The sequence below is a fragment of the Asterias amurensis genome, chromosome 14, assembly GCF_032118995.1.
Source record: "Asterias amurensis chromosome 14, ASM3211899v1".
In the NCBI taxonomy this organism is placed as follows: domain Eukaryota; kingdom Metazoa; phylum Echinodermata; class Asteroidea; order Forcipulatida; family Asteriidae; genus Asterias; species Asterias amurensis.
Genome location: NC_092661.1, coordinates 2,860,228 through 2,873,752, shown reverse-complemented (window position 1 = coordinate 2,873,752; position 13,525 = coordinate 2,860,228). Strand labels below are relative to the sequence as shown.

General features: G+C 38.7%; 1 protein-coding gene across 2 annotated transcripts in view; it reads right to left on the bottom strand.

The window, feature by feature from the left end:
- Positions 1 to 2,835: 2,835 nt before the first annotated feature.
- The window catches only part of LOC139946854 (bromodomain and WD repeat-containing protein 3-like), a 34,905-nt gene continuing 24,215 nt past the window's right edge, over positions 2,836 to 13,525 (bottom strand). For both annotated transcript variants that reach the window (XM_071944593.1, XM_071944594.1), the window contains 6 exons: positions 12,991 to 13,143; positions 11,303 to 11,455; positions 10,500 to 10,615; positions 8,226 to 8,566; positions 6,390 to 6,725; positions 2,836 to 6,011 (listed from right to left, as the gene is read on the bottom strand). In XM_071944593.1, coding sequence (XP_071800694.1) covers positions 5,392 to 6,011; positions 6,390 to 6,725; positions 8,226 to 8,566; positions 10,500 to 10,615; positions 11,303 to 11,455; positions 12,991 to 13,143 — 1,719 coding nt within the window. In that variant the 3' untranslated portion in view covers positions 2,836 to 5,391. The remainder of the gene's footprint in view (positions 6,012 to 6,389; positions 6,726 to 8,225; positions 8,567 to 10,499; positions 10,616 to 11,302; positions 11,456 to 12,990; positions 13,144 to 13,525) is intronic.

The following is a 13,525-nucleotide window of genomic DNA, read 5'->3' as shown; positions in this document are numbered from 1 at the left end:
TAAATGCCGGACAGAAGTTTCAATAAAAGTAACATTGTCCTGCTTCATATGCCAACAAGGTCCGCTCATCATAAAACCCAAACTGTTCTGATGGGAAAAATTTCATACAGCTTTGTGTAAGCACAACAACTCGCTAAGCACGGAAATATATTGCTTAACAGAAACAGGTTACCAGCCACAATTACATTCAGTTTACATTGTTGGGACTGGTGCCCTACTCAGTTTTTGTTTAGCAAAGAGCTCTGTAAGCTTTATAAACACGGACCTTCGTTGTAAAGATTGTTATCCCATAATGGGACGCTGCATTTAATAATATTTATGTCTGATCAATAATTCCGACTTCCTCTTAGATTAAAATAACATGGTCCAATTTTTGCAAAAGTGATTATATTCAATGGATGCTCTTTTCTCTTTACTAACGAGAAACGTACATAAAGTTCAGGTAAACCATGGGCATTGCACAACATACATGTAACATGCATTAGTGTTTGAACACAGTCGCTAACGATTGGTAGACTGTTCCTAAAAATAATTATACTTAACTATATATAACTATCGTTTAAAATCTGTCAAAACTCGGCAATCAATCTTTTGCAGTCTTGTGGCATGTTAAAAAATGTGCTTCTATTTTTTTAACCCAATGTTGTCTTGGTTTGCCTTCCACCTCTGGGGACCCCGGTTCGAATCCCACCAGGGGCACTATGTGGATTGGGTTTTCAGTCCCTACTTGACTTCGTGAATTTTCTCTGGAATAATTATCTGGGGTTTTCCTCCCACTTCTAAAACTGAAATTTCTTTATTGTCTTCTCACCTTGTCTAGATGAGAAAGGCTTTGACATTTATTAGCATAGATGTAGACGTGTTTGGTGGTGGTCTATTAAAACCCTTGAATGGGCGTGGCTACCCTATGTTTTTTTTTTATGCAAGTCGCACAAAACAAGGCTAAAAGCCACTCTAGGTAAAGGGCTACAAGGAAGAAAACGTAGACATGCAGAAACACAGTGGAGCTGAAGGTAGGAATTGACATTCCTCTTAAAATATGGAAGATCATAGGATGAAGGGAAACATGCACCAGACAAGGAGTTCCAAAGAGATGCAGTACGAGGGAAAAAGCAACTGGAGTAGCTCTTTGTTCTACATCTCGGCCCACCACAGCTGACGCTCATAAAGGTTTAAATGTTGATATTTAACAGCTTTCCATTGCTCGTTGCCAAGTAAGTTTTTATGCTAACAATTATTTTGAGTAATTACCTATAGGCAAGTGTATTTTTTATTAGTAAACAACAAGACACAAACACAACAAGTTATAAATTACCAATCTCAACTTTATTTCAAAAGTATAATTATTCTCCTCAACTCTTCATAAGTGGGCAAGGTCTTACAGTTCCTGTCAGCAAAATACTAAACATTGATTTCTCTAAAGGGTAAGGACAAATAATTTCAATAAATTAAATTGATTGTGATTTAGAGTTTTGATAAATAGCACAACAGTTCAAAAACAGATAAACAACAATTTTGCATTGAGGATTTGTGATTGAGTCTTTGTTTTTAATTTCCATGAATGGTTCGAAATAAAACAGGATTTAAAAAAAAAACTACTACAACAAAAACCTAAATTTTATTTCACTTGAAGGGCAGACCAAATTACTTTTTAAGTCCTAAGCAGGACCAATTACTTAAGTTGAGGAAACGGTATTTTTAGTTTTGAATAAGGAAGTGATATTTGTATATTTTAGCTGAACTAACAAAACTGAGGATTTGCGGAAGAATTTTCTGTGGCCTTTGTCAGGAGACAAAGAATGCACTTTGGAAAACGTTCAAGAGATCTTTTGATATACTAATTATCTTGATGTTTAAAAGGGACGCTGTAATAGTTTGTTCACACATCGTTGTCTACGGTCAGAACTCCATAAATTTAGTTTCCTTCCTCCATGTTTGTTAAAGACACTGGACACATTCGGTAATTGTCAAAGACCAGTATTCTCACGTGGTGTATCTCAACATCCATACAATAACAAACCTGTGAAAATTTTGACTCAGTTGGTCGTCAAAGTTGCAAGAGAATAATGGAAGAACACCTTGCCGCACAAATTGTGTGCTTTTAGATGCTTAAATTTTAGACCTCACCTGACGTCTCGAATTCAATTCAAATGTTTTAGTGAAAAATTACTTCTTTCTCTAATACGTTACTTCAGAGGGAGCAGTTTCTCAATGTTTTATACTGTCAACAACTCTCTATTGCTCGACACCAAGTAAGGTGTTATGCCAACAATTATGTTGAGTAATTACCAATAGTGTCAAGTGCATTCTCCTTGCTTTAAACAAAGGGAAACAATAGATGTTATTGTTGTTTGTAAGAGCAGTGTCATATATTGATTATTGTCAGAGTCATGCTGATTTTTTTGGCAACTTTGTATCAAGAAAGATAACAAAACATTTTGTGAAAGTTCCTGGATCAATGACTTGCTTTGAGGAAACGAATGCCTAAAGGCACTGGACACATTTGGTAATCAAACTATATTTTACCAAAACAACTCATTTTGTAATGAGCAATGGAGAGCTGTTGATAGCATACAACTTTGTGAGAAACGGCTCCATCTGAAGTAAAGTAGTTCTTAAGAAAGAGGTTATTTCTTACTTATGTATTTGAATCTGAGAAAGACTTCAGGCCTGATGTACATGTAGTCTTGGCCCAAGACTATGGTGCTTGATAGTGTACACGCAGTTGTATATCGCCAAAGTGCACCCGCCACTGTACGATTTAGTTTACTGGACGGCTTGTAATCCAGACTATAATGGCAAGCTACATTATAGTCTAGATTACAAGCCGTCCAATAAACTAAATCATATCGTGGCGGGCGCACTTTGGCCTATTACAACTGAGCGCAGTACACTATTCAATATCAAGCACCATAGTCTTGGGCCAAGACTAGGCCTGATGAAGCCTTCCTCAGACATCTGAAAGCAACAATTTCATTTGTACAATGAGTCTTTTCAACAATGGTGTTCCTATTACTTTCTTGCTACTTCGATGACCAATTGAGACAAACTTTTCACAATTATTTTATTGTATGCATATGTTGGGATACACCAAGTGAGAATACTGATCTTTGACAATTGCCAAATGTGTCCAGCGCCTTTAATTCCAATGAAAGTTGTTTATTTTAGCTGAAGTGGCATACAATTATCTGGGCCCTTTATCCAACAAAAGGAATTGACCCTTGTTATTGTTATTTTTAAAGGCAGTGGACACTGTTGGTAATTACTCAAAATAATCATTACCATAAAACCTTACTTGGTAACAAGTAATGGGGAGAGGTTGATAGTATAAAACATTGTGAGAAACGGCTCCCACTGAAGTGAGGTAGTTTTCGAGAAGTGTTTTTCCATGAATCTGATTTTGAGTTTAGAATTTGAAGTCTCAAATAAAGCATCTGAAAGCACATAACTTCGTGTGACAAGGGTGTTTTTTCTTTTATAGTTATCTAATTGAGCTCAAATTGTCACAGGTTTTTTTATGTTACGCATATGTTGAGTTACACCAAGTGAGAGGACTTGTGTTTGACATCTACCAATAGTGTCCACTGCCTTTAAACATGTTAAAGGTACCGGACACATTTGGTAATCAAATTATATATTAGCAAAACAACTTATTAGGTAATGAGCAATGGATAGATATTGAGTGTATGAAACATTGTGAAAAACGACTCCCTCTAAAAGTAACTTAAGTTTTTGAAAAAGAGGTACTTTCTAAAGAAAACACATTTGAATCTGAGAAAGCTTTAGGCCTGATCTAAAAACATATAAATTTGAGCAATAATGGTGTTCAACATTGGTGTTCTTAATATTTGCTTTCAACTTCAACGACAAATTGAGCCAACATTTTCACAGATTTGTTATTTTATGCATAATTCTGCTAGGATACACCAAGTGAGAACACTGATCTTTGACAAATATTACCAAATAGTGTCCAGTGCCTTTAATTTCCTATTAAGTTGTTTATTTTAGCTGAATTACGAAAGTGAGAGTTGACATAACATTATCTGTGCCCTTCATCCAACAAAAGGAATTAATCCTTGTTATTGTTATTCTTAAACAGGATATGTAACTCTAATTGAGGGACATGACTCATCTGATGGCAAGATAAGCACAAATTGTGTCTGGTTTTTATAATTTTGTTATCTGCCGTCAAATATATACAAATGTTCTCCAACTGTCTCAATAAAAGAGGGCTCTAAGGTTGAATTGAGTTTGAGTCACATTGTGGACTACTTATTTCTCCCTTTGGAGAAGGCTTTCCTTATTTGAAGAAAGTTTGAAGGCTCTCTTTTCTTTGGGATTTATTCAGATTTTATTCTGTGATTTCATCTAATTATCAAAAGTAAGATAAAACCCACCGACATTTCCAGCAACTTTAACCTCCAACAATTCCTCACTATCAGAATGAAATGGAAAACTGCTTCGTAGAAAACTGACAGTATTTTATGAAAAAACACAAAAAACTTTTATGGAATGAAACTTAGAAAAGAAAAATGAAAATAATGTCAGCACCAAAAGGGAACCAACAGCAAAACCTGGCATTGAATTGTATGGAAAAGTAGAGACGTTATCTCAGTGTCTGAGAAATGGTTTGCACTTGCGTTAAAACGACAAGTCAGTGCAAAAACGTTTCATCGTAAAAAAAATAGCCTTTTCATGGACGCATATCTGAAATTGAACCAACCTGCCTAAATATGACCCATAATACCGACCAAAATCTCGCTGTATCCCAGAGAATTCGTCTACGGAAATCCCCTGCGGTCAGGTAGGGACTGAAAACCCAATCCTTACCCAGGTGGGATTCAAACCAGTGTCCTAGAGTTGGAGACGAGGAGATACCACTACACCTACCCGACCACCTTGTCCAGATAAACTACCTCAGGCAAAATCCATGCAGTCAGGTAGGGACTGCAAACCAAATCCACGTAGTGCCCCTGGCTTGATTTGAACCTGTGTCCTAGAGGTGGAAGGCGAGGAAAGTCCTTGCCCCAACATGAGACATCAACATCATTTGCAGGCCTGGTACTTCACGGAGGTACCAAAGGTGATGGCCTCCATGCCCCCTGGTCACTGCCTTGGTGCCCTTAAAATGCTCCAGTAGAAATTAACAATTTCCTCATAGGGTGCCCCTTTACCAGGGAGAAAATGCCTTGGTGCCCTTCAACTGCTTCAGTAGAAATTTACAATTTCCTCAAAGGGCGCCCTCTACCAAGGAGAAAATGCCTTGGTGCCCTTGCCCTTTCAAGGGACAGCATACAGGCCTGTATTTGGGTGAGGGCGAGAAGGAGTGCGATGTGACGCGGAGGGTTACAACTATTATCAAATTGTTCTTAATTGGTCAAGATTGCAGATCTACTCTCCCATAATGCTTAATCTCGCTCGTTGAGTCAACCGTCGCACTCTCCCTCGACTCGACACTGTCGTCGGAACATCCTCTTCCGCATCGTCTGAGACCTCCTCGCTGTCGTACGACTGATTCTCACTCTCCTCGTCCAGGTCCCTATAAATCACAGTCTGCTTTCCCTGATTACGAGTCTTAGGCTTGCGGCTCGAGCTCGCCGCTGCGACAGTCTCCGTTTCAAAATCACTGGAGTTAAAGCGTCCTCTCGTTCTCGTGTTTACTCGGTTAGATCGTCGACTTATCGCCTCCGAACTTGACGTACTCCTCCTGCTCTTCCGCTTTGATGTGGACCTCGCTCTTGATCGGTCAGACCGCGTGCGATGGTTACGCGCATCATCCGACATATAATTGTCCGTGTCACTATCCCTCGACTTCTCATCGGAGCTATTGTCCGAGTTTGAGACGTCTTCGGTGGCTGAGGACGAATCGTTGCTCGAGTCGGAATTCTTCTCGCTGCCATCTTCGCTGTCCGAACCCTCTTCCTCCTCATTTTCATCTTCTTCGTTGTCGCTTACTACTGGCTGATTTCTTGTGGAGTACCGCTTCATGTGACCATTGCTCAAGTTAGAACCTGCGGAATCAAATTCACATTAACAGTTTTTAAATCAATTCAATCAACATAAATACATATTGGTGAAAAAAGGAGGATAATAAACAAATGAAGTACAAAGCAGTCAAGAGCTGGACAAGAATTGTTTTTAATGAAAATTAAATGAAAAATATTACAATGTAATGGATAAAAAACATAGGTTTAATTTCCCTTTGATAACCATTTACCTGAATTCCTTATTGAAGACTAAGAGAAGAACACTAAACCCAACCTTCAATTTTGTTCATATACACCGATGCATGTTAGCACTGTATACTCAGTACTTTCCCGAGCTCTGTGAAAACAAATCACAGGCATGTTAGTCAATCTTCCAACACCAAATAATTAACTTTCCCTTACCAGAATTTCTTGTGGCAACGTTTCTTCTCATCCCGTTTCGTTTTGGTCTTAATGGTTTAATTTCTTCTTCTTCTTCTTCTTCTTCTTCTTCTTCATTTTCTTCATTTTCTTCATCATCTTCATCATCTTCATCTTTCTTTTCTTGCTCCACGTCTGTTTCCTCCCCCTCCTCCTCCTCCTCCTCATTTTCTTCTTCTTCCTCCTCCTCCTCCTCTTCTTCACTGTTCTCGTCTTGGTCTTCACTTTCTTCTCCCGAATCATCTTTCCTCGTGTTGCTGGATTTCGTTTGCCTCTTCACTCTTTCTGCAACGCTTTTTGAAAATGTCGTTGATTTCCCTGAAATGAATTTATACAATGGGTTTGTGAACGAGACATTCTTGGTGAACCACAACTCTAAACAGTTCATCAATGAACTGCCAAGTGTTTTTTTCTGCTCTTAACAATGCGCTCTGGGATTCGCAAAATTTATCCATATTACTTGTTTTTTTATACCTGAAGTTGTCACTCAACAGTGTCAACATTTGATCATTATTATATTTTATGATTTTTGGGGTTGAACAAAAAATTGACTTGAGTGGGATTCGAACCAACGACCTCTGGGTTAACGTGCCAGCGCTCTACCAACTGAGATATCTAGCCCTATGTTGGCAGTGTCCCTCTTTTGTCAATATCTTTGTTCAGGGGTGCCATTATATTTCATATTAAAGTTGTTACACAACTTGGGTTGAACAAAAACAAATCTACAAAAGACAGACTTGGGCCTTTGACCTGAGCAATCTGGGTTTCATTTCTTAAAGACCTGCTTGAATGAAAATGTCAAGTCGAGAACTTTGCTGAATTCCACTTAAAATGTTTTAGATGAATAAGGAAATCGAGTCATATGATTATAAATAGGTTTCAATTGTGTAAAAAAAACAATCATTTTGTATGCCCTTGTCCAGAGCTTTTCTGCGAGGTTTGCGAAAAGCCCCGTTACGTAATCACTCTCAAAATGTCATAAGTAGATAAAGCCACTTTGTTGCAGCGTGGATGTATAACAAAGCAAACTCCCACAAATGACGTCAGCGGCATTGTCCTTTGACGCCCGCTCTCAACGGCAGATGTGTTTTTTAGTTTTTCAAAAAATCTTTAGGTTGGGGCCTGATTTTTTAATCGATAATTACGAAAAATTCAGAAGTGTACACATATTAAAATTACATTAAAATAGTGAACGAGTGCATTATAAACAAGTAAAAATACCATTTCTGTTGAAAACATTCCGCTCAGGTAGCTGTTTAAGTAAGTTTTCAACACTGTGAGGTATTATTATTGAATCGAAAAAGACAAGAAAAATCCTGTCCTGAGTTTACTGGCCCATCGCTAAATACCACTGACCTCAGACCTGTGGTTAAGTGTCAATATTAAGCAACCGGATCTTGTACAACTTGTCCCTCCTTAAAGGTACTGGACACTATTGGTAATTACTCAAAATAACTGTTAGCATAAAACCTTACTTGGTAACGAGTAATGGGGAGAGGTTGATAGTACAAAACATTGTGAGAATCGGCCTCCTCTGAAATGACGTAGTTTTGAAGAAAGAAGATATTTTCCACGGATTTGATTTTGAGACCTCAGAATCAGATTTTGAGGTCTCGAAATCAAGCATCTGAAAGCACACAAATTTGCGTGACAAGGGTGTTTTTTACTTTCGTTGTTATCTCGCAACTTCAACGACCAATTGAGCTCAAATTGTCACAGGTTTGTAATTCTATGCATATGTTGAGATACAGCAAGTGAGAAGAATGGTCTTTGACAATGACCAAAAGTGTCCAGTGTCTTTACCTCTCTTATACTGACCTGAGTTTTTACTCTTGGACGGAATGTTCTTGGCACTTAGTCTGGTACTGGTTGGACTTTCTTTGGCATTTAACTGTCTTGAAGTACTAGGTCTGGCGACGCTGGCTGAGTTCTCTCTGGATGGCCCCGCCCTAGATGACCCCGCCCTGGATGACCCCACCCTGGATGGCCCCACCCTGGATGGCCCCACCCTGGATGGCCCCACCCTGGATGGCCCCGCCCGAGGAGGGCTCTCTGTCTCCTCGTCTTCTTCGCTGTGAGATGACGAGGCTTCACTGTTAGAGGACGAGGCTTCGGTGGATGGGCGACGTGATTTCCTGCGTGATTTCAAGCTCTTATTTCTGTAATTTTCAAAAGGAACTCGTTAAAAACTGGATATTTGGTTCTCAGAAAAAAAGTTGTAATATTTATTATAGAGTACAAGGGCATTCATGCATACATGGTGTTGGCTTTAATTGAACTTTTCAGGCTATCTAATGATTACAATTTTCCCAAGGGCAAAACAAAATTTGAAATCAAACTAAAAAATGTCATGCCTGTGGCTATTTGACCTCCACTCAAACTTAAAAATAAATTCTTATAATTATTCAACATTTGGAAATATTAATTCAGGTAAGATATTCATAACTTTTAAAAAAATTGAAAATTGTAGAAACATTTCAAGCCAGCAATGCGCTAGATCAGTGTTAACCTAACTTTCTTGGCAAGTATATCAAAACTAGTTTTATTTAAATTTTGGAATAAGCAAAGAAGAATTGATGAGAGCGGGACTTTGAACGTGGGGCCTCCAGATTAACGTGCTGGCCCTCCACCAACCAAGCTATCTAGGCCTAATGTTTGCGGTCTACATACAAAGGGAGACCACTAGTGCTGAGCGAATAGTGAAATTGGGTTATTCAGATACCGCTGGCCAACTATCCAAAGTTAACCGGATATTCGAAAAACATAAAAAAACATAAAATAAAAAAAATATATAGTTTTAGACAGTGTCACTCGGTTCATTCATAAAAATGACCGGATCTAATTTAAAATGGCGATTTGTTTTTTCTTTTGATCGCGATTGATTCTACGTGAAGGAAAACTTTTGTAATCTTTGAACAAACTACGTCAGAAATGTCATTGTTTTAACTCTTCACGGAGGTGAGCATAGTTAAATACTTAACTTATGCTGTTTTATGCTGTCCTAATAGAAGTTTCATAAGGATTCAGACAAAACATTCATACAGTTTGCACCCAACGGTTACTTGGCTGTAATTACAGAACTATCCGGTTTATAAATAGGTATTCGCGCCCTATGCGGATATCCGGTTAAGAAAAAAAAGGCATTCGCGGTTGCGGATAGGAAAACCTTTTCGCCATTAACCGGATATTCAAATAATTCGCCCAGAGACCGCCAACACAGCTATTTAGACCTAATGTAATTTGTGAACCCTGTTTGCCATGCTTTGGAAATTTTTGTCCAACCCAAAATACAACATTTTTACCCAGTTAGTTTTTTTTTACAAAAAGTAATAAAGCAATAAAATCAATTATTGCACAAACTAGAAAACAGCAAGCAGTATAAAATAGATGAGTCCTGAATGTGTGCACATAAAAACAATCTGAAAGCTTCCAGTACAACAGATGTATAACTGGAAAGGAAATGTACACAATAGTAAAAAGTCATGGATATTATTTTTTTTCAAAACTGAAAAACACTTAAAAGCGTAATCTTTGCAAGTATCGAGACACACATAAAAGACTTGTTATGACACAAAAACAATCAATAGTATACAAACATATAGAATCAAGCAATGAAAACACACAAATGATTTGTTTTTTGCACAAAAGCAAGACAACAATTAATATTGGACACAGTACAGTAGCAGCTAGAAATTTAAGCATTCAATAATTCATGAAGGAAGACAAAATTATTGTACAAAGCAATATAAAGCTTTTTGTACTTTGCAATATAACAAGGTTGTCACTCTTGCAGAGAATTGATTAAAACCATCGCTGCTTATATTGGCTTTCCGTGCAGAGGAAATACTAAAGCAATAGAGAATAGGATTTGAAACTTTGCATGGTGGTAATACAATACGGAAAGGTTTGCGGTAACACCATATAATGAGTACTGTGTCTCTAAATGAGTTAGGGTGATTCTGAAAAGAACTGTTGGTTTCAGTATGAATGGAGTGATCAATTAGAAAAATAACTTGATCTGCGTTATGAAGCCGTGTGGACGCACCCAAATCTTTGTAAAAGTGTTTATGATTATGTTTTTTTACGGTTTACCTTTTGAGTCCTGAACGGACTTGCTTCTCATACTTTAGAGCTGATTTGTAGTCGCTTAGAATTGGTCGGAATTGCTCCTCGAAGAGTGCTGATAAACGTAACGTCATGGAATAGATCTGAAATGGTTAGAAAGAATGAAAAGGTAAGGTCACTTATTAAAGATTTTCTAAACTTATTTAGCGGTAATAATTTTCTAAGTAGGATGTGAAACATTTTGCATGGTGAAGATACAATCAAGTAAGGTTTGCGGAAACACCATGTAGGGCTATGGTGGTTGTGAGATAACCAATAATGGTAAAACAGCTGAGACATTTCAATCAGTATGCTCCATCAACATGCTCAAATCGCCTTCTTCTGAAGATGATCAGAGCATACTGATCGAAAGTTAAGATGTTAAACCATCGGTTCTTCTCAGAACTACAACAGCTCATACGAGAGTGGTAACATTAATATTACATTGTTAATTTTGGTTTTATTCATATACACCGATGTGTGTAAGCACTGTATATACTCAGTACTTTCCTGAGCTCTGTGAAAAAAAAACACAGGCATATTACACAGGTGGGATTCCAACCCACGACCCTTGCAATTCTAGAGCAGTGTCTTACCAACTAGACTACCGAGGTTGCCAGGTAGCTAGAGGCCGTTCCAATCATATGTTTGAGCAGGTACTGGCTGCTTATCTACATGGTGTGTGTGATTGATTGTTAATAACCACGCCCATTTTGAGCCTTATGCTGCATACTCCTCAGGAGTTCAACTTATTAAGTAGTATGCCAAAAAAGCTTAGGGGAAACATTTACCTTGGATTTTTTGTTTGGGGTGTAGCTTTTTGAGTTGGTGAAGACGAGGCGTACGTCTTTACAGAATTCCATGGGGTCTTGGTAGATCAGTCCTGCAAGTTGCTCTCGGACTGTGTTCAAGTCCATAGGGGTGTCTATGATGGTACGATAATCCTACAGGGAAAAGATAACAAAGAACGATGACTAGAGCAAGCTAGTGGAAAGGTTGGGACCAATTAAGAACGATGACTAGAGCAAGCTAGTGGAAAGGTTGGGACCAATTAAGAACGATGACTAGAGCAAGCTAGTAGAAAGGTTGGGACCAATTAAGAACGATGACTAGAGCAAGCTAGTGGAAAGGTTGGGACCAATTAAGAACGATGACTAGAGCAAGCTAGTGGAAAGGTTGGGACCAATTAAGAACGATGACTAGAGCAAGCTAGTGGAAAGGTTGGGACTAATTAAGAACGATGACTAGAGCAAGCTAGTGGAAAGGTTGGGACCAATTAAGAACGGTGACTAGAGCAAGCTAGTGGAAAGGTTGGGACCAATTAAGAACGATGACTAGAGCAAGCTAGTGGAAAGGTTGGGATCAATTAAGAACGATGACTAGAGCAAGCTAGTGGAAAGGTTGGGACCAATTAAGAACGATGACTAGAGCAAGCTAGTGGAAAGGTTGGGACCAATTAAGAACGATGACTAGAGCAAGCTAGTGGAAAGGTTGGGACCAATTAAGAACGATGACTAGAGCAAGCTAGTGGAAAGGTTGGGACCAATTAAGAACGATGACTAGAGCAAGCTAGTGGAAAGGTTGGGACTAATTAAGAACGATGACTAGAGCAAGCTAGTGGAAAGGTTGGGACCAATTAAGAACGATGACTAGAGCAAGCTAGTGGAAAGGTTGGGACCAATTAAGAACGATGACTAGAGCAAGCTAGTGGAAAGGTAAGGTTGGGACCAATTAAGAACGATGACTAGAGCAAGCTAGTGGAAAGGTTGGGACCAATTAAGAACGATGACTAGAGCAAGCTAGTGGAAAGGTTGGGACCAATTAAGAACGATGACTAGAGCAAGCTAGTGGAAAGGTTGGGACCAATTAAGAACGATGACTAGAGCAAGCTAGTGGAAAGGTTGGGACCAATTAAGAACGATGACTAGAGCAAGCTAGTGGAAAGGTTGGGACCAATTAAGAACTATGACTAGAGCAAGCTAGTGGAAAGGTTGGGACCAATTAAGAACGATGACTAGAGCAAGCTAGTGGAAAGGTTGGGACCAATTAAGAACGATGACTAGAGCAAGCTAGTGGAAAGGTAAGGTTGGTACCAATTAAGAACAATGACTGGAGCAAGCTAGTGGAAAGGTTGGGACCAATTAAGAACGATGACTAGAGCAAGCTAGTGGAAAGGTTGGGACCAATTAAGACTGATGACTAGAGCAAGCTAGTGGAAAGGTAAGGTTGGGACCAATTAAGAACAATGACTGGAGCAAGCTAGTGGAAAGGTTGGGACCAATTAAAAAATCACTCTGCATTGGAGCCCCAATTTTCACTGGTTTGTTATTTTATGGTTATGATGGGATACACCAAGTGAAAAGACTGGTCTTTGACAATTACCAATAGTGCACCTTCCCTTTAATTTGCAAAAAGGAAGAGTGAGTCAAAACAGGGGTAAACGAAAATAAAAATAAAAATAAAAATAATAATTACTTACCGGATAAAGCATTTCATCAACTGAGTAACGAAAGGGCTCAGAGTCTTGACAATTCCACAGCATTTGAGTAAGTTCTTTACATTGATTGATCCAAGCTTTGGTGTTGTAGCTAGCGAGGCTTCGAATCCGCTTAGCAGGAGGTGAACCAAACTCCTATAGTAAGTAGAATGAAATAGTTAAGATGGTATAAAATGCTGTAAGCAAGAACTGTAAGGTATTGCTTTAAACATATTTTTCATAACCTGATATTAATACACCCAGGGATGTGTGGAAGGCGACCATCAGTGTTTCTCGAGAAGGCGTCGGCCGAAGACAACCTCTCGGTCAAGTGACTGACTGACTGACACCCAGAGAAGAGAGTCATTATTGACAACAAAGCCTGAAACCGAAATCCAGATCTTAGGAGCTACATTTGAATGATAGAAAACCTGAGTAATGTAGAGCTGTTGATAGTATAAAACATTGTAAGAAACGGCTCCCTCTGAAGTAATGTAGTTTTCAAGAAAGAAGTAATTTTCCGGAATTTGATTTCAGG